The 18217-nt window shown below is 41.7% G+C and overlaps 1 protein-coding gene across 2 annotated transcripts in view; it reads right to left on the bottom strand.

Annotated features, from left to right (window-relative positions):
- Nucleotides 1-4598: 4598 nt before the first annotated feature.
- The window catches only part of CEBPZ (CCAAT enhancer binding protein zeta), a 40017-nt gene continuing 26398 nt past the window's right edge, over nucleotides 4599-18217 (bottom strand). For both annotated transcript variants that reach the window (XM_075267770.1, XM_075267768.1), the window contains 7 exons: nucleotides 17213-17279; nucleotides 10158-10258; nucleotides 9847-9904; nucleotides 9430-9623; nucleotides 8636-8697; nucleotides 7309-7390; nucleotides 4599-4744 (listed from right to left, as the gene is read on the bottom strand). In XM_075267770.1, coding sequence (XP_075123871.1) covers nucleotides 4611-4744; nucleotides 7309-7390; nucleotides 8636-8697; nucleotides 9430-9623; nucleotides 9847-9904; nucleotides 10158-10258; nucleotides 17213-17279 — 698 coding nt within the window. In that variant the 3' untranslated portion in view covers nucleotides 4599-4610. The remainder of the gene's footprint in view (nucleotides 4745-7308; nucleotides 7391-8635; nucleotides 8698-9429; nucleotides 9624-9846; nucleotides 9905-10157; nucleotides 10259-17212; nucleotides 17280-18217) is intronic.

The raw sequence follows: 18217 nt of genomic DNA, 5'->3' as shown, positions 1-18217 counted from the left end.
ACCAACTGGTTAATGTTAGTTAGGGAAGGCACCTTGGGCCTGAACCCTGGAAGGAACCTGTCTTCAAAAAAGGAAATGCAGAGTTCCTCAGGGGAAGAAGCTTGGCGCTCACCCACTCTTTTGGCAGACGTAATAGCCAAAAGGAACATGGTTTTAAAGAAGAGGTACTTTAAATCTACCTCCTCCAGAGGCTCAAACGGGGGATCGCAGAGGGCTGAAAGGACTGTGCCCAGGTCCCACTGATGCACTGGAGTGGAGACTGAGGGCCTAAGTCTCATGGCTCCCTTAAGGAAACTACTCACCAGAGAGTGTTGAGATAGACGCCTCCCCAGATAGGCAGACAAAGCGGCCTCATGCACCTTCAAGATGGCAGGGGACAGCCCTTTGTCTAGACCATTTTGAAGAAAATCCAGGATCAGAGGAATCCATGCCATGGTCCAAACACCACCCTGAAAATATTCCCAATCCTGCGATAGTTCTTATTAATTGTTTCTGCCCTGGTGCAGGCAAGGGTCCTCAGGATGGCCTCTGGTAGTCCAGTAGCCTTCCATAGGGATTGGACAACCTACAAGCTTGTCAGGTTGAATGTCCTCAGAACCTGGCACTTCTGAACTTCTTGTGAAACCAGGTTCTGGGTTGGTGAAAGCCCTCCAGTATGTTCCTTGACTCATGAACATGAGCTGGGCAAACCAAGTCCTCTTTGGCCAGAATGGGATAATGGCTATCATAGAGACTTGGTCCTGTTTGACTTTCATCAATATCCTTAGTATCATGGAAAGTGGAGAGATCTATAAATCAGCCTGGACCTCCAAGGGATGGACAGGGCATCCACAGCCAAGGGATTGTCCTCCTGGTACAGTGAGCAGAATGTATTCTGGGAGACCCCGGCACAGGATGATCTGTTGCAACACCTCTGGATTGAGGGACCATTCCCTGAAACAGTAGAACCTCGACTCAACTGATCTGCTACTAAGTTCAGAGAGCCCCTGATGTGAACCGCAGGTAGATGGGTCAGACTCTTTTCTGTCCATGTGAAAATCAAAACTCGTCTCTCTGAGCAGAGATAGCGACCTAGTTCCTCCTTGCTTGTTCAGATACATTGCAGTGGTCATACTGTCTGAATGGATATTGACAGCTCTCCCCTTGAGAAAAGGGGAGCAAGGGTAAAGGGCTAAAGCAATGCCAGGTAAACAGCCTTGAGTTCTTTCCAATTGGATGTTGTTCCCACCTCTTGTTTACTCCATCGACCATGAACAGCCCTGTCATGCTGATGGGCTTCCCAATCCGAGTGGGATGCATCGGTTGTCAACAGGGTCCAAAGAGGTTCTGTCTTTCAGGTGTATCCACCATCTTGGGGAAAGACGGGTACTGGGGAAAAAAAGCAGATCTTCTTATCGATACCCGCGGAGACCGGTTCCAGGCACTCAATACCTCCATCTGGAGAGGATGCAAATGCCATACAGCCCAAGGGATCTCCATGGCCGAGAAAAACTTCAGGCCGAGGACTTTCATAGCAGTTCTGCTGGATACACATCGTGTTCTGAATAGAAACCGGACGGCAGCTATTATCCTTAGCTTTCTTGAAACGGTCAAAGAGATCTGCAACTTTTCTGAATCTAGGAGGAACCCCAGGACCTTTCTCTGGGTGGATGGCACAATCTACAATTTTTCCCAATTTATTAGCCACCCCAACCTCTGAAGGAAGGATACAGCCATCTGAAGATTTTGCAGAAGAACTGGTATGGACTGGGCTTTTATGAGCCAGTCGAGGAAAGGGAACAACAAGCAGGCCTTGAAGCTTGAAGGCAGCAGCAACTGGAGCCACCACCTTAGGTGGATGTGTGGGGGGCAGAAGAGATGCTGAACAGCAGAACAGCAAACTGGTAATGCTCCGTGTGACCGGAAAGCTTGGATGGCGATTCTGAGGAATTTCCTATGTGGCGGATAAATGGGTACATGCAGGTAGGCGTCCTTCAAATCCAGGGTAACCCTGACGTCCCCTTGTTGGAGAAAAGGAGTCACAGAACTTACAGATTCCATTCTGAAATGCTTTTTTCTTATAAACTGGTTTAGGTACCTTAGGTCTATAATCATCCTCCAGTCTCCTGATGGATTCAGCACCAGGAAGACTAGAGCATAGACCCCAAAATCTTGTTCCCAAAGGAGAACCCTTTCTGGGTCCCCCTTTTTTTTTTATGTAGTCGCCAATGGAATCCTCTAGTATGGACTGCCGGGCAGTAGGAAGGAAACGCATCATAACAAAAATGATTGCAGGGAGGATGGAGATACACTATGGCATACCTGCGTTCCACAAGTTGCAAGACCCCCCTGGGTCTTGCATATATTGGATTTATTCTTGCCACATGGAAAAAAAAAGTAGGAGAGATGACCTCCCACAGGTACTTTGGTCACAGAAAGCGCCCCCCTGTCAAAAGTCGGGCTTCTTTCTAAGCTCACCACTCGGGAGTGAATGCCCAGACCCTCTAGAGTGGAACCTTGAGCGCCTTTGGGGCTGGGGCCTTCACTGAGGAAGGGACCCACGTCCCCTACCAAAGGGTTTACACTGCCCCTAGATAACTGGGGCAAGGACTTACCCCTTCTGTCCGCTAGCCCCTCCAAAAGCATGTCAAGGCCTCTGCCAAACATCTTCCCAGGATAAAAGTGAATTTGAAGGTGTTGCCTGCCACCAGGGTTAAGCCACAAGGGCCTCCCGGCAGCTGTGGAGAGGGCCATAGTCTTCATCTCCATAAGATCGTCTCATCCAATACCTGCAGCCTTCAATGGAAGGTAACGAGAGTGCTTTTATTTTTTTTTGGAGTCACGGATGTCCTTTAACAAACCCTCCTAGAAGAGAGAGGACACTTACCTCAGATAAGCAGCCAGTCGGCCTGCCATCTCACCAATGGACATTGAAGTCCGGACTCACCAAGAACTCCTTAACCCAGACTACCACATCACGGGTAGAAGGCTCCTCTTTGTTGCGCGCTGTTTCCCTGTTTTCCCTGAAAAGTAGCAACATTGAACTTAACAGGTAGCTGGTAGTCAACAGCCCACAGTACCAAGGAACCCGGAGGCCTCTAGAAAACAAGAGACCAACAGGTGATAAATAGACCATCAAATGCAGCAGGTAACCAAGGCAGGTAGCTACTGACCTATATAATATTTACATATATAAAGTTAGCGAGACTCTCAGGAAGGAGTGAATTGAACAGAAGGTTCTGCTAGAGATTCAATAGGTTCAGTGGTGTAACTAGGAATGGCAGGGCCCTGTGGCGAACTTTTGACATGGTGGTTGTGGTATGGTTTATACTGTAGATGGTATGGAATATCCTTTGTTACTTCTGTTGCAAGGAAAGCTGGATAACTCAACTGCGAAAGAGGACATATTGTACGTTGCTTAGCATATTAAAACACAAAATTACGGTGTTCCAATAACAGATGGTACTTGCATTGCATTTTTCAGTTTTTAATTCCCCTCTTAAATATGTGAGGTACACCATCCACAACTTACCATAGCTACAATGAAGCTGTGAGATGGCAGAGGCTGTAGTTGGCTATTATGTGGTGGAGCTGGGGAGGACTGTCTAGCTATTAACTATGAAAATATGCTGCCCATTATGGGAGGGGGGAGCTGCATTTATGGGGGTTATGCCTAGCAGTAGAAACATTGTATTTTGGACTTGTCAACTAAACGAACAAAATAGAGCGGAGTCCATAAAATGCCTTTTTTTTTTCTTTCACTGTGCGTACTTAAAGTCTACACCAGTTGTACAGCCTGGACATGGTATGAATAGAATCCTTAGTAGTACATTAGAGCTTTCCTCTGTCATTGTAACCTCTCCCTTACGGATAAGGTGAGGATTCTAATAACACTGCACAACAATGAAAATTGACCGAAAACTACAGTCGACCTATTCACTTAAACAATATCTCAATTTTGATTACACATTCTCTTTAAAAATGTACAGGATCCCTTTGGGTTTTATTCACCTCTGCATTGGAAACAGAATATTTAATGGTCTTATTCGATTAGGAGTTTATTAATGATAATCACTGGACTTGTAAGCCCAGATAAGCAAGTTACTTTTCTTAAGCTGCATCTGTCACGTGAATACCTGCTGTATAACCACAGATCTATCAACAAATGGTACATGATGAGTGTATGGCTTAACCCAGTTTTGAGCCTAATGTGATTTACAACAGTGCTGGGTACCATATCCCCCCCTAATTAGACAGATGAATGAACCCAATCAGAGGAGTAGCTTGTGCCATGGGTTCTACAGCAAGACCAAGTAGAACGCTTTTTTTTTTTCAGCATCCTTCTTCAATTTCTGAAAACAATAGGAGACAAATTCTGAGTGTAATTTTGCACTGATTGGTCAAGGTATGTTCCAAGTTCTGCCGTGTGAACATACCTTAACAATTCTGAAACATTAACTGCAATACAAGATTAATTACCTTATCAAAAGTAGAAAATGAAAAACAAGCAGCGACTACACTGATTTACATTTCACATGGAACAGAAGACTGTTATAATAATCCTTTTCATAAATAATTTAATACAGTGAAAAGGGTATAGGAATACACAAAAACCGCTGGGAACACAAAAATTATTTTTTATTTCTCCCTTTCTGATGAATTTTTGGTTTTTTGATAAATTTTCTTTTTTTCTTGATGATAGTTTTAGCATCTCTGTTGTGAACCCAGTTGTCTCGATGTTCTTCCCATTTGAGCTGCTTGACACCTAGGAAAAGAGAAGAAATTCATGAATAAATAAACAGTGCATTTCTTTTAAAAGAGAGACAAATACTTTTACGTCAGACGGTACCTACCTGCAGAGGAATAACTAATAGGGAAACTTTATTAATGAATGGCAATTTTGTGCCAACTTTACAACTTTATCCGCAGGGTAAAGAATAAATTGAAAATTGTAGGGGTCCAACTGTGGTGACTTCGCTTGTACCCCCCTATATGAATGGAGCATCTTGTGGCTCCATTTATGTCTATGAGACTGCTGGAAACAGTCTTGTGCTGCACTTTGCTTTATTTCCATGGATAGACGGGAAGTTCAATTACAAGACCACTGCTCTTTTTAGATGAGGTACACATAGCCTTTGATCTTATGACTGGTGGGGTGTATAAAGCCTATCTACTAGTCAACTACAAGTTGTAAACTTGCTTTAAGCGTTTTCAGTTTCTATGGATGTCTGTTAGCTAGTACTTAAAAATGCATTCCCATCTCTTTTCACGCATAAAATATCTGCTAGCAGTATACACACAACTGCCTAAAAGCAGAGGTCAGCAACCTTCGGCTCTACAGCAGTTGTAAAACTACAACTCCCAGCAGGCATACTTGCTCTGCTGTTCTTGGACCTCCCATAGAAGTGAATGGAGCACGTTGGAAGTTGTAGTTTCACAGCAGCTGGAGTGACAAAGGTTGCTGACCCCTGGCCTAAAGTATATATAGAGGGATACCTTTCCATCAGTTGTCTAGAGCAAGGTTTCTATAGATTATATATAATATATATATATATATATATATATATATATATATATATACACACACACACTCACCGGCCACTTTATTAGGTACACCATGCTAGTCACGGGTTGGACCCCCTTTTGCCTTCAGAACTGCCTCAATTCTTCGTGGCATAGATTCAACAAGGTGCTGGAAGCATTCCTCAGAGATTTTGGTCCATATTGACATGATGGCATCACACAGTTGCCGCAGATTTGTCGGCTGCACATCCATGATGCGAATCTCCCGTTCCACCACATCCCAAAGATGCTCTATTGGATTGAGATCTGGTGACTGTGGAGGCCATTGGAGTACAGTGAACTCATTGTCATGTTCAAGAAACCAGTCTGAGATGATTCCAGCTTTATGACATGGCGCATTATCCTGCTGAAAGTAGCCATCAGATGTTGGGTACATTGTGGTCATAAAGGGATGGACATGGTCAGCAACAATACTCAGGTAGGCTTTGGCGTTGCAACGATGCTCAATTGGTACCAAGGGGCCCAAAGAGTGCCAAAGAAAATATTCCCCACACCATGACACCACCACCACCAGCCTGAACCGTTGATACAAGGCAGGATGGATCCATTCTTTCATGTTGTTGACGCCAAATTCTGACCCTACCATCCGAATGTCGCAGCAGAAATCGAGACTCATCAGACCAGGCAACGTTTTTCCAATCTTCAATTGTCCAATTTCGATGAGCTTGTGCAAATTGTAGCCTCAGTTTCCTGTTCTTAGCTGAAAGGAGTGGCACCCGGTGTGGTCTTCTGCTGCTGTAGCCCATCTGCCTCAAAGTTCGACGTACTGTGCGTTCAGAGATGCTCTTCTGGCTACCTTGGTTGTAACGGGTGGCTTTTTGAGTCACTGTTGCCTTTCTATCAGCTCGAACCAGTCTGGCCATTCTCCTCTGACCTCTGGCATCAACAACGCATTTCCGCCCACAGAACTGCCGCTCACTGGATGTTTTTTCTTTTTCGGACCATTCTCTGTAAACCCTAGAGATGGTTGTGCGTGAAAATCCCAGTAGATCAGAAGTTTCTGAAATACTCAGACCAGCCCTTCTGGCACCAACAACCATGCCACGTTCAAAGGCACTCAAATCACCTTTCTTCCCCATACTGATGCTCGGTTTGAACTGCAGGAGATCGTCTTGACCATGTCTACATGCCTAAATGCACTGAGTTGCCGCCATGTGATTGGCTGATTAGAAATTAAGTGTTAACGAGCAGTTGGACAGGTGTACCTAATAAAGTGGCCGGTGAGTGTGTGTATATATATATATATATATATATATATATATATATATATATATATATATATATATATATATCTGAACTCAATAAGAAACCACCATTACGGCCAATTGTGACTTAATCCCTTGCACATTCTTTATTGTACATTGCAATCTATACTTGTGTATTTTTTTTGTTAATAGAGCTGTAGAATTGGGAGTAATTTTGGGTGGAGTAAGAGTAACAAAAAATTACTCCAACTCCAAAACAAAATCTGATTATTTTTAATTATATTATAAACTTTTTAATATTGTATACATACTTTGTTGCATAGTGATTCAATCACTAGCTTTTTAATGATTTAAAGAATTGTTACAGTTTCTGCCTGACCATGGTTGTCAGCCATTTATGAAGGATTAGGAGCAGGAGTGGAAGTCTGGCCCATCGGCTGCATAGCACTGTTTTCTATAGTGTATAAATCCTTATTAAAAACAAACTTACATATGTTTGAACATTTTTATCATTTGTATAAATATATCTTGGTAAACTCACTTGCATTTTCCTTATTCGACACAGCATTTATTCCAATGTTGTCAAATTTAGAACCAGTGTTATCATCCAGAATGTCTCCAAACTGAAACAAAATACAAATTAAGTTCTTATCAAGTCCCACAATGCTATTCACTGATGTTTTACAAGCATAAATGCCTCTTTTTCCCCCACAAAACAGTAGAATAGTAATCTTTTGCACCTAGACCCCCTCCCAGTTTTAAAAACTGCTTTGTCCTTTACACAGTATATGGTTCTCCGTTTCATGTGCCATCTTTGTTGACTGGGCTTAAAGGGGCTCTAACATTGGGAAAAGTCATTTTTAACTAAGCATATACTTGCATAGCTTTTAGAAAGGCTATTCCACACCTACCTTTTGTATGTAAATTACCTCAATAGTTGAATAAGCCCGCTTTTATTCATATGCTAATTAGGCTCCAGTGAGCACAGGAAGTCTCAGCGAGCACTTTCTCTGTATGTACAACACAGGCTGCTGACTCATCTCCCTTTCACACACATAGCAGAGAGAGGAGTGCTCACTGAGACTTTAAGGGAGCACTCTGGAGGCTAATTAGCATATGAATAAAAATGAGCTCATTCAAAAACTACTGAGGCAATTAGCATACAAAAGGTACATGTGGAATAGCCTTTCTAAAGGCTATTCAAGCATGTTCTTAGATAAAAATGACTTTTTCCAATGATAGAGCCCCTTTAAGGATTAAGCAGTGCTGCAGACTTCATCATTATTTAATGGCTCACAGATCCCTGGACTTCCTTATCTCTTTTCTCAGCAGTGGCACAAAGTAAGGAAGGGACAGTGATTCTGTGAATCTGTGAGCAGTAAGTAGTAATTAAGTGTTTAGCACCTCTCACTTTCCAAGCTGATACAAAGGTAATGTGCACTTCCAGCAATGTTACACCGATTTTTGTATTACAGATTATTTAAGTATATTGTTTTACCTTCCTCTATACAAAGTCTAATCCTAAATCAATAAATATAAATTAGCAAGTTGCAGTGCTGTGATAACTAAGGTTACTTCTAGATGAGTGTAATTGGGTGGTTTTATTGCTGGTAAATTATGGCCATAACAACAATCAATGGTTGCAAATTTATTTTCACAGAGAAAATAAATAAATCACTTTTTTTTTACGGAAGGGGTGGGGATGAATTAAAGAAGCCTAAGGCTACTATCTGAGAAAGGCTCGCACCCATTTTTGAAGTAGTCAGAGTCGGACCTAACAACTTTACAAACCTGTCTGGAACATTAGTACAGTTTGCATTTACTGCTGTACTATAGAGGCAAAATTTTAGAAAATAAATAAATTATACCTCTTCTGCAGCTGCTAACAAAGTATCTTCTTTTAAATGTCTCTTCTTTCCTTTTTTCACTTCTGTGTAAAAAACAAAAAACAAAAACAATATATAATTTTTTACCTCTAAGGGTAACATTTAAGGAAGAATCATGTTCTACAGGGAAAAAATTTTTCACAGTGAATGAAGACTTTGAGATTGTTTACTATTCATGATAAATAACTTTTTATAGTACAAGATTATAGAAAGATAGATAGAAAAAAAATAATTTCAGTGCTACTATGGGACTTGAATAGTTGTTTGAGACTTTTTAATGCCACTTGTGACTAAAATATTGCCGCAAAAAGTGGCGCAAGATGTCAGTAAATAGTAAAATGGAAGCTCGAGGTGCTGACGGAAAGCCTCATCATGAACTAACCCCTTCCCGACATCCGCCGTACTAGTACAGTGAATGCCATAAAACCAAAGTCTGTAAGAAAGTCGCACAAATGCACTTTTTTTTTTTTTTTTTTTTTCAAATCTACCCCATTCTGAATTTTTTCCAGCTTTCCAGTACATTGTACAGAATAATTAATGGTAGCATCATGAAGAAAAATTTGTCCTGCAAACATTAAGACCTCATATGGCTCTGAGTGTGGAAAAATTTAAAAGTTATGGGCTTTGTAAGGGGGAGGGGTTGGTAGGGGACTCAAAAATGGAAAATGAAAATCGAAAAATGCCTGCAGCGGGAAGGGGTTAAAAGCACCCTCCGCCGGTGCAGGAGATATTTAGACAGCAAGTCATAATAAACCAATTCACAATATATCACATACCTTTTTCGTCGTCAGAAGCGTCTGGAGAGTCCATAAAAACTCCCCCAGTTTCATCCCCTTCAAAATCTTCTTCACACATACTACCCAAAGAAACTTCTTCATCATCATCGGCAGCATCGTCACCCCAATCGGAATCAGAATCAGAATCAATGTCTGACTTCTTCTTTGAAGATTTATCATTTGGCTTTATGTTCCTAACAAGTACAGAAAAACATGTTACTGTAAACAGAGGGCAGCGATAACTGCAAGTCTTAGGCTGAAATTTCATTTTTGAGGGGTATTTCCATCTTGGACATCTATGGGATATGCCTTTTGTGTCTGATAGAGGCAGGTCCTGTGATTGCAAAGATTTATACCTTTGTCTTTGCCACTACAGATTTGCTGATATTACATTAAGAAAACAGTCCACAAACTTACCCAGCAAAATCAAGATCGTTGTTCACCCCAGTGTAAAAGCTGTCGCCTTCAAATGAGTCTAGAATACAAGGAAACATACAATCTTATGTAAAGCCAGTTGACAGATGTAAGTAGCCTTCTCCACAGGACAGAGAATCTCTGCTTCTGAGGTATAAAGGTAAAAACAATGAGATCCCCAATATGCTGAAATACTAAAATGGACTACAAATGGGAAATGGACTAGAAATGGATTTAGGGAACATTTGTTGGTGTGCTCAAAGAATAACCAATCTTTCATGGGAGTTTTCTGCATTAACAAACTGTTTACTTACCAAGAATCTGTTCAAACTCGTCATCATCTACATCTTCTAAACATTCTTCATCTGTATTGCGCTCATACTTCTGTTTGTCAGAAGACAACTTCTTGAAGTATCTAATGTTTGAATGAAAAATACATATATAGAGTTCATGGAAATTCTACAGAATACACAAGGCAAATTATGTGTAAGCACCCCTAATAAATGACCCTATGTAAGCCAGGGAAAAAACTGTGTGTGACAAGGTGTCTTTTTGGCTCAAGTAGGATCCTCTGAAATCCTGTATTTATATTCCTTTTTGCAGATGACATGTTAATAACCCTTACCAAACCCCTTTTGAAACCTTGAAATTTGTTCAACACCCTCTCTCGCTATATGCAGCTCTCTGGTCTTACACTCAACACAACCAAATCTGAAATTAGGCACTGTAATGTCTCCCTTGTACCCAGGACACTTCTAGATTATTTCTTGAGAACACAAGGGAGAAGTGGAAGAGGAGGGAACAGATACAGAAGTTGGAAACCCAACAAGGGAATGAGAGTGAGCAGGATTTCCCCTGAGGGGAGGAGTGTAAAAAAAACAAAAAAACCTGCTGGTGGACCTGGGAAGGAAGAAGAATCTGGCAGTCCTAAACCAGAACTTCCCCTTGTTGATGAGCCAACTGGGCACACGAAGGAGATCTGAAAATCTTGGAGGGAGACTTCACCAGGTATTCTTCAAGCTACAGGACCCATGTGATACGGCAATGACAATGTGAAGTTAGGCATCACAAAAGACTATAGAGCAGGGGTAGGGAACCTTCGGCTCTCCAGCTGCTGTGAAACTACAACTCCCATCATGCTCCATTCACTTCCATGGGAGTTCCCAGAACAGCAGAGCCAGTAAGCATGCTGGGAGTTGTAGTTTTGCAACAGCTGGAGAGCCATACGTTCCCTACCCCTGCTATAGAGGATAGAAATTTGCCCAGCTCCAACCGCAGGGGCTACATGCGGAACCACCAGATGCGGACAAATGAAGTTAACCCCTTCAATTACAACAGAAAAAAAAACAAAAAAGCGCTAATAGCGTGATACTGTATGACAAACTTGATTACAATGTTATAAACACATGATTGAAGGCTCACATTTAAGGGTTGTGACAAAAGCTCACAACCGCTATGCATGCATGTAGAGAGAACTCCTGTAGCGGACTCCAGTAAGCAGCAGCTGGCCTCAGGAATGCCGTAAACAAAGTTTACACGTCAGAAACCTCAATGTGTAGAAGAAAAGAGGCAATGAGCGCGCTGGTCCAAATGTGCATTCTTTTATTGACACAAGATGGGAAAAGGTCCTTTTTATATACACACTTGAAAAAGGGATCTGTTCCCGAAACACGTTGTGTCAATAAAAGAATATAGGTTTGGACCAGCGCACTCAATACTTCTTTTCTTCTGGTGAACCCCTTCAAGTCCAGGATGGGACGAAAGGAGCCAACCCTCTTGGGGACAGTAAAGAAGCTGGAGTCATAACCATAGAAACACTCTGAAATGGGCACAGGAATGACATTGTCGTGGTTTAGAAGGGAGGAGACGGCCAAGAGGAATGCTGCCGCTCAAGCGGGGAAAGAAGGCAAAGCTGACGGAAAAAGAAAAAAATCTTCTAGGAGGAAGGGAAGAGAACTCGTTGTAGTAGCTGGTTGACACCTCCCAGACCTATGCCGGAAAGCCAGACTTAGCACATGACTGCCATGCAGTTCTGGCCTGAGCGGAAATCATAGATGGACTGTCCAACACAGCAGAGAGTGGAGCCACGAAAAAAGCGACATAGCAGAGAATGGCCACAAGGTGTCTGGAGCTTCAAATGGTGCTGAGGGAGGACAGAACTCTTTCCTTTGGTAGCCTCTGAGATTAGCTTCTCAAGGCCCTCAGCCTAGGACTTCAGCCTATTAAGAGGCAGATTCTGCATTCCATGAACAAATCCAGACAGTATGGCAGATGGCCATAGCACTGGCCGCTTCCTTTGCTGACCACTTTAAGAGCAGATTATGGGGAGAGACCACCATGTAGGTGTGTGGTGTCTTACTAAGCCATTGTTGCTCCACTGTGAGGGATCATGGGAAGAATATGCAAATCTGTCTCTCAAGATTTAAGGTCGGGCATGATGTTAAAGGGAGCTTCCCCTATTGGACAGCATAACTGACGCATTGTCTCCCAATTTAAATCTTTGAATTTTGATACCATTCTGAAATCTGATGATTTGCTCCCACCTATACAAAGAGAATTCATACTAAACAGCATTGAATTTATCTTGAAACGGAATGTTTTTGAATTCAACGGAAAACTCTTTATACAAAACAAAGGTACTGCGATGGGGACAAGGATGGCCCCCAGTTACGCTAACCTTTTCATGGGCATTTTTGAAAAAGAATGGATATATGGTAGCCATCGTTGGTCTAACAATCTAGTTTATTTTAAAAGATATATTGACGATCTTATCTTTATTTGGGATGGCCCGGCAGTATCCTTCGATTTATTTACCCAACATTTGAATTCTAATACCTATGGCATCCATCTATCAGGGAAATCGGACTCAAAATCAATTGAATTTTTGGATCTAGTACTAACAGGTGAAGAGGGTAAGATCTATACAAAAACATTTTTTAAGACTGTGGATTGTAATAGTCTGCTAGACTTCCATAGTCTTCACTATAGAAAGTGGAAGCAAAATGTTCCCTATGGACAGTTTTGCCGTATACGGCGAAACTGTACAAGGGATACAGATTTCCAACTTCAAAGCAACATTCTCACAGGGAGATTCCGAGAAAAAGGGTACCCTGTTAAAATGATTGAAGCTGCATACCATAGAGCAAGCGGACTCAACCAACAGGAATGTCTTGCTCCAAGACAATCCGTGAAAACTAATGAGTATGAACTGAATTTCATAACAGCCTTTAGTTCATCTCATCAACAGATCAAAGATATTATTATGAGACATTGGCCAGTCCTACAGAATGACCCTTTTCTTAAAAAGGTTCTTCCTATAAGACCCAAATTCACCTTTAGAAGGGCACGAACGCTCAAAAGTATTCTAGCGCCCAGTAAATTACGGTCATCCAATACAACCTCCGTAACAACTAATACATCCTCCGGAGGGAGTTTCCGTTGTAACCGTAATAGATGCAAGTGCTGCAGATCAATTAGAAATAAAGTATGTGAGATTAGTAGCTTCACTACCAACGAAATTTTTAGATTAAAATACCATCTTGATTGTACTTCGTCATTTGTAATATATTTATTGGAATGCCCGTGTGGCCTCCAATATATAGGCAGAACATCTAGACAATTAAGCGAGCGTATCAACAAGCATCGCTCGAATGTCACAAACGGATACATGAAACATAGTGTGTCACGACATGCAGCTGAACATCACAACAAAAGCTTCAGTGGGTTTTTGGTAACACCAATTGACTGGGTTCCCCCGGGTAATAGTGATAGACTGAGTAAGCTAAATAAAAAAGAGATGTTCTGGATGTTTAAATTTAATACATTACATCCAGCGGGCCTAAATATAGCAACTGAGGATGTAAACAGATGAGTTACCTTGTATAATCCTTTTGGTCATTCTAAATGTATACTGTTAACTAAAAGGTGTATTTTTAGGGAAGGGCCTATATAATTGGTTGAAATGCATGTTTTAAACTATTTAAATTATTCAATTTATTTTTCATTTTTAATTTGTATAATAGTCAGATAGAAATTTAATGTACCAATATCGAGTATATCATGAACATGGTGGGCTATATTTATATATATATATATTTTTAGGAATGTAATCATATAGATTTTTATGTTTTCTAATTATAGAATCATTTTCTAAACTTTTATGTTACGTCCTAGGCAAATATCATCACTATGAATTCTTTTAGATGACTCGTATAGCAGATTGTCCTTTTACGCATGCGCAGAAGTTCATGCGTTCCAGGTTGAACCGCATGACTTCATTTTATTTTATTTTTTATTCACATTTGCATACTTAGCTATACGACTCTTGATAATTATAGGTCGTACCACCGTTTTTTCTTAGCCCGTACTGTTGGTTTCTCTGGTGCGGGCGGAGTACCCGTGCTCTTGTGGTGATAGAATATTCCGCCGAAAAAATTTGCACAGAGGTGCGTAACATCTAGCTAATGAGCATGCGTTCCAGCTTGGACCGCATCTTTTTCCTCCGGAAGTGTGAATTTAACCCGGAAGTGGCACATGGAGCGGTACGGTTAAATAGGCCGAGTAGCGCTCCGGATAGAGTTTATTTCTTCCTAGCTTGAGTGAAGCTCGATTAGTGAAGGTAAGACAATATTATTGCTGGAATCTTGTTCTAATGAAATATAATAATAGTCACTGAACATATGGGATGTTAAGGATCTATAGTTATCTCGAGTATGAATAATATGATCAATATATAATAGTTTGTCTATGACTAATGATGTGTAATACATCACCTGAGTTTAATTCAGAATTCATATAATATACCTTGGATTTGTTTATAGGTTCTGGGTTTATAGGTAAATGATTTTCTTGCCTAATAATGTCGTGGTCTGTTGTTTTTTTTCTTTGACAAGCTAATCTGTTTTTTAAATTATGTCTTTGTATATTCATGTTTTTTATACATATACTATATTTATTGTTTTTAACTAGTTACGCACTTGATAAAGGGTTCCGACCCGAAACGCGGCAACTGTTTTTGCGTTGTGCAATCTTCTTTTTGAATAAATTCCTTTGGACCTGAGAGCGCCGTCCTTTTGTTCTTCCATTAATTTAAATCTTGGGAGACCTATTTGCATATTCTTCCCACTTTAAGACCAGCAGAGATACTTCAAGCACGTAGTATCTGGGAAACCAGAAGCTGGTTCCCATGGGAGAAATCTCCTGATATAAGGCCCCTTTGGAGTTGCTTGGCCCAGGAAAAGCATGCCTTGCTAACCCAGGAGACTACAAAACAAGGCCAAAGAGCAGAGCTGGCCATCTTGGAGAGGGAGTCCACCCTTTAGTCCAAGGGTCACTGAGGGAGGCAGAGTCCGCTAATGGCAGTGTAGTAGCCTCAACCATGCAGGCTATGACAGGATCCACAGCAAGTGGTATGGACCATCTGGAGACACACTGGCCTGGGAAGGAGAAAAGGACGACAGGGTCGGGTCTTTGGATAGGTGAAGACTATCCCAAACCATTCAGCATAGTGGCTGATAAAGTGCCTAGCTGAGACTCACAGTTAGAGTCTCCACAAGACGCTGACCGAGCAGGGGGAGACGTGGTTCCCCCTGTTGGGGTAGAGCAGTGGACCACATCCCTGTCCGGGCAATACCCAGAAGGGGAGTAGGATGTCGACCAGGAGGACTCCTGGAGCTAAAACGGGAGCAAAGCCCTTGCTCAAGAGGGGGCTGGTGAGACTCCGACTGAGCAGCAATCAGAGGGCAACCATTCCAATCTCTCCACCACAGGCTGGTTAAGTCTGGTAAGGTTGATTATAGCCTGGGTTTGGTATGGGGGAAACCTTTAATATTCGCCAGGATCCGAAGTCTTCAGGTGCCGTGGGGTCAGCACTTTGGTGGACCTCACACGTAAATAAGAGTGGGGTCGCTGGCACTCCGGCCACATATGCCATGTTTGTTTGGTTTTTGACACATTGGCAATGTTTGTTAAAGGGATCCTATCATTCAGAAGTAATTTTTTGTCCCTAACACATCGGAATAGCCTTAAGAAAGGTTATTCGTCTCCTACCTTTCATTGTCTTCTCCATGCTGCAATTCACCCGAAATCCCGTTTTTCGCCGCTATGCAAATGAGTTCTCTCGCAGCAATGGGGGCATCTACTACGCATACCTGCGACCACAAGAAAAATAGCTGCTTACACAGTAAGTAAGCGGTCATTTTCTTGTGGCCTATGGGCTTGCGCAGTAGGTTCTGCCTGAGGCCTACAAGTTTCAAAGCCTGCGTCGGAAAAAGACACAGGAAGAGGATGTTCCTGAAGAAGATGGAGGCGGCACTGGAGAGTTCTCTGACAGCATTGGAGACACCCCCAGTGCTGTTTGAGCGCTGGGGCCCACCCCCAGTGCTGCAAAAGAACTCATTTGCATACCCAGGCTATAGTCAACCTTGCCAGGTTTAACCAGCCTGTGGTGGAGAGATTGGAATGGTTGCACTCTGATTGCTGACAGGCAGTGTGCTGACACAATGAGATGGGAAAACCCCTTTAATCCGAATTGGCAGTTTGCCAATTTTAAACATGCCGGAAAAAAGAAAATCCAATTTGTCGCAAAATTCTCAAACAAGAGCTATGAAGGTAACCAGTAGCGAACAGACTTCTCCTCAAGTGGAGCTGAGGAGGATTGAACAAACTAGGCAGGCAGATCATCGACGTCAATAACACGTTCATTATATGGCATCCCAGCGAGCTGTTGGAACAATCACAGGCACGGTGCGAGGAACAAGTTCAGTGGCAGGCCAGCTTGAGAGCTGTCTTAACACCGGAGCAGGCGAACCATCGACAGCAGCAATTTTTTGAATATAGGCAGATCATCAATGCCAACAACACGCAGAAGAAGTCGAGGGCTGAAGCTAGTACTTGATAAACACAAGACATCTGTGAATACTGTATATACTACATATTTAATTTGGTTATTATCCAGCTTTTGAAAGCTCATAAAGGAGGAACTATCACCACAAAAGTAGGCAGATTCTGGATTTAGCAGTTTAGAAAAATTGCTTTAGTAACTTTAGTTGTAATGGAGTCTCTCTATTGACTGTGTAAATGCTGCTCTGATGAGACAATGGTATATGTATGCGCTGAAGTCCCTCAATAAGCAAGCAGTCAGATTGCTTCTGCCACTGAGAGTCAGTAAGGTACAGCTGGTGCCACTGTGTGTGTATCATTCTGATGCAACAGGCACTATAGCTATATAGCACTATATTACAGTATCCATTCCTGGGTCTTAAATATTTTATAACCCAAAGAGTGACCAGAAACAACAATGGAAAGATTTTTCTTGTTCTTATCTCTTAGTTTGCATCTTATGTTTAGTAGTCCATTAAATATAATTTACCTGTGGAAGAAAATTTCATCTACTGGGATTTCACTCTCTTCTTTTGCAAGGAATGTAGCACTGTTCACTAAAAACAAGAAAACACAAAAAAACAACAACAATGAAATAAAAAGTTTACATAGAACCCATAAAAGAAAAAAAAGACAACCCTTCTTCCCCCTGACACAGCAATAATACATATTCCCCTGACGAAGGCCTCTGCGCCGAAACGCGTTGGGCATTGAAGCATAGGGTCCGGTCCCCTGGCTGTCTGCACTACCACATGGGTAAGCTCTTAACCATTCTTTCCGTTAAATACTTACATCCTAGTATGGATATTTACTCGTACTAATATGGCCATCTTGGAGTATGGTTCATACTCTATGTGGGAGACACTTCCTGATTTTTATTCAGCTATTTAAGGTCATTTCATGTATTGGAGTTACCCTGTTTATATATACAGGTATTGACCTTTTACTGTTGTATCATTGCTACTTATGACTATACTATACCTCCATATTTTGTGCAGCAACCTTTGGGGGCCTAATTTCACCTGGTACCCCATACTTCAATTCGTTTTCCTTGTACTTGTAGTTCTTTCTTTTTATATGTATGTCCATGTAATTTTTACTTCTTTGATATTTAATAAAATTCTCTTTTATATGGAACTAGCTGGTACCCGCGACTTCGTCTGCGGTGGTTGTAGAAGTGGGTATATACAGGTGTGGGTAAGGTTTTCGTAGTGTGTATAAGGTACGGGATATGAAATGTAACTTTGTATCTTGTTGTTTCTGTAATTCAGAGAATATGTGAGACTTTTGTGTTGAAGTTACTTTGTATTTGAGCTGCTATATATACGGTGTTGTGAGAAACTTTACATAGTGACTTTGGGACAGAAGTATTTGAAGTTAACCCTTTCCCGCCGATGGCATTTTTTGATTTTCGTTTTTGACTCCCCTCCTTCTAAACCCCATAACTTTTTTATTTCTCCGCTCCCAGAGCCATATGAGGTCTTAATTTTTCCTG

Source organism: Leptodactylus fuscus, chromosome 3 (genome assembly GCF_031893055.1).
Source record: "Leptodactylus fuscus isolate aLepFus1 chromosome 3, aLepFus1.hap2, whole genome shotgun sequence".
In the NCBI taxonomy this organism is placed as follows: Eukaryota; Metazoa; Chordata; class Amphibia; order Anura; family Leptodactylidae; genus Leptodactylus; species Leptodactylus fuscus.
Note: the sequence above shows the minus strand (reverse complement) of the source record. Positions and strands in the feature narration are given on the sequence as shown.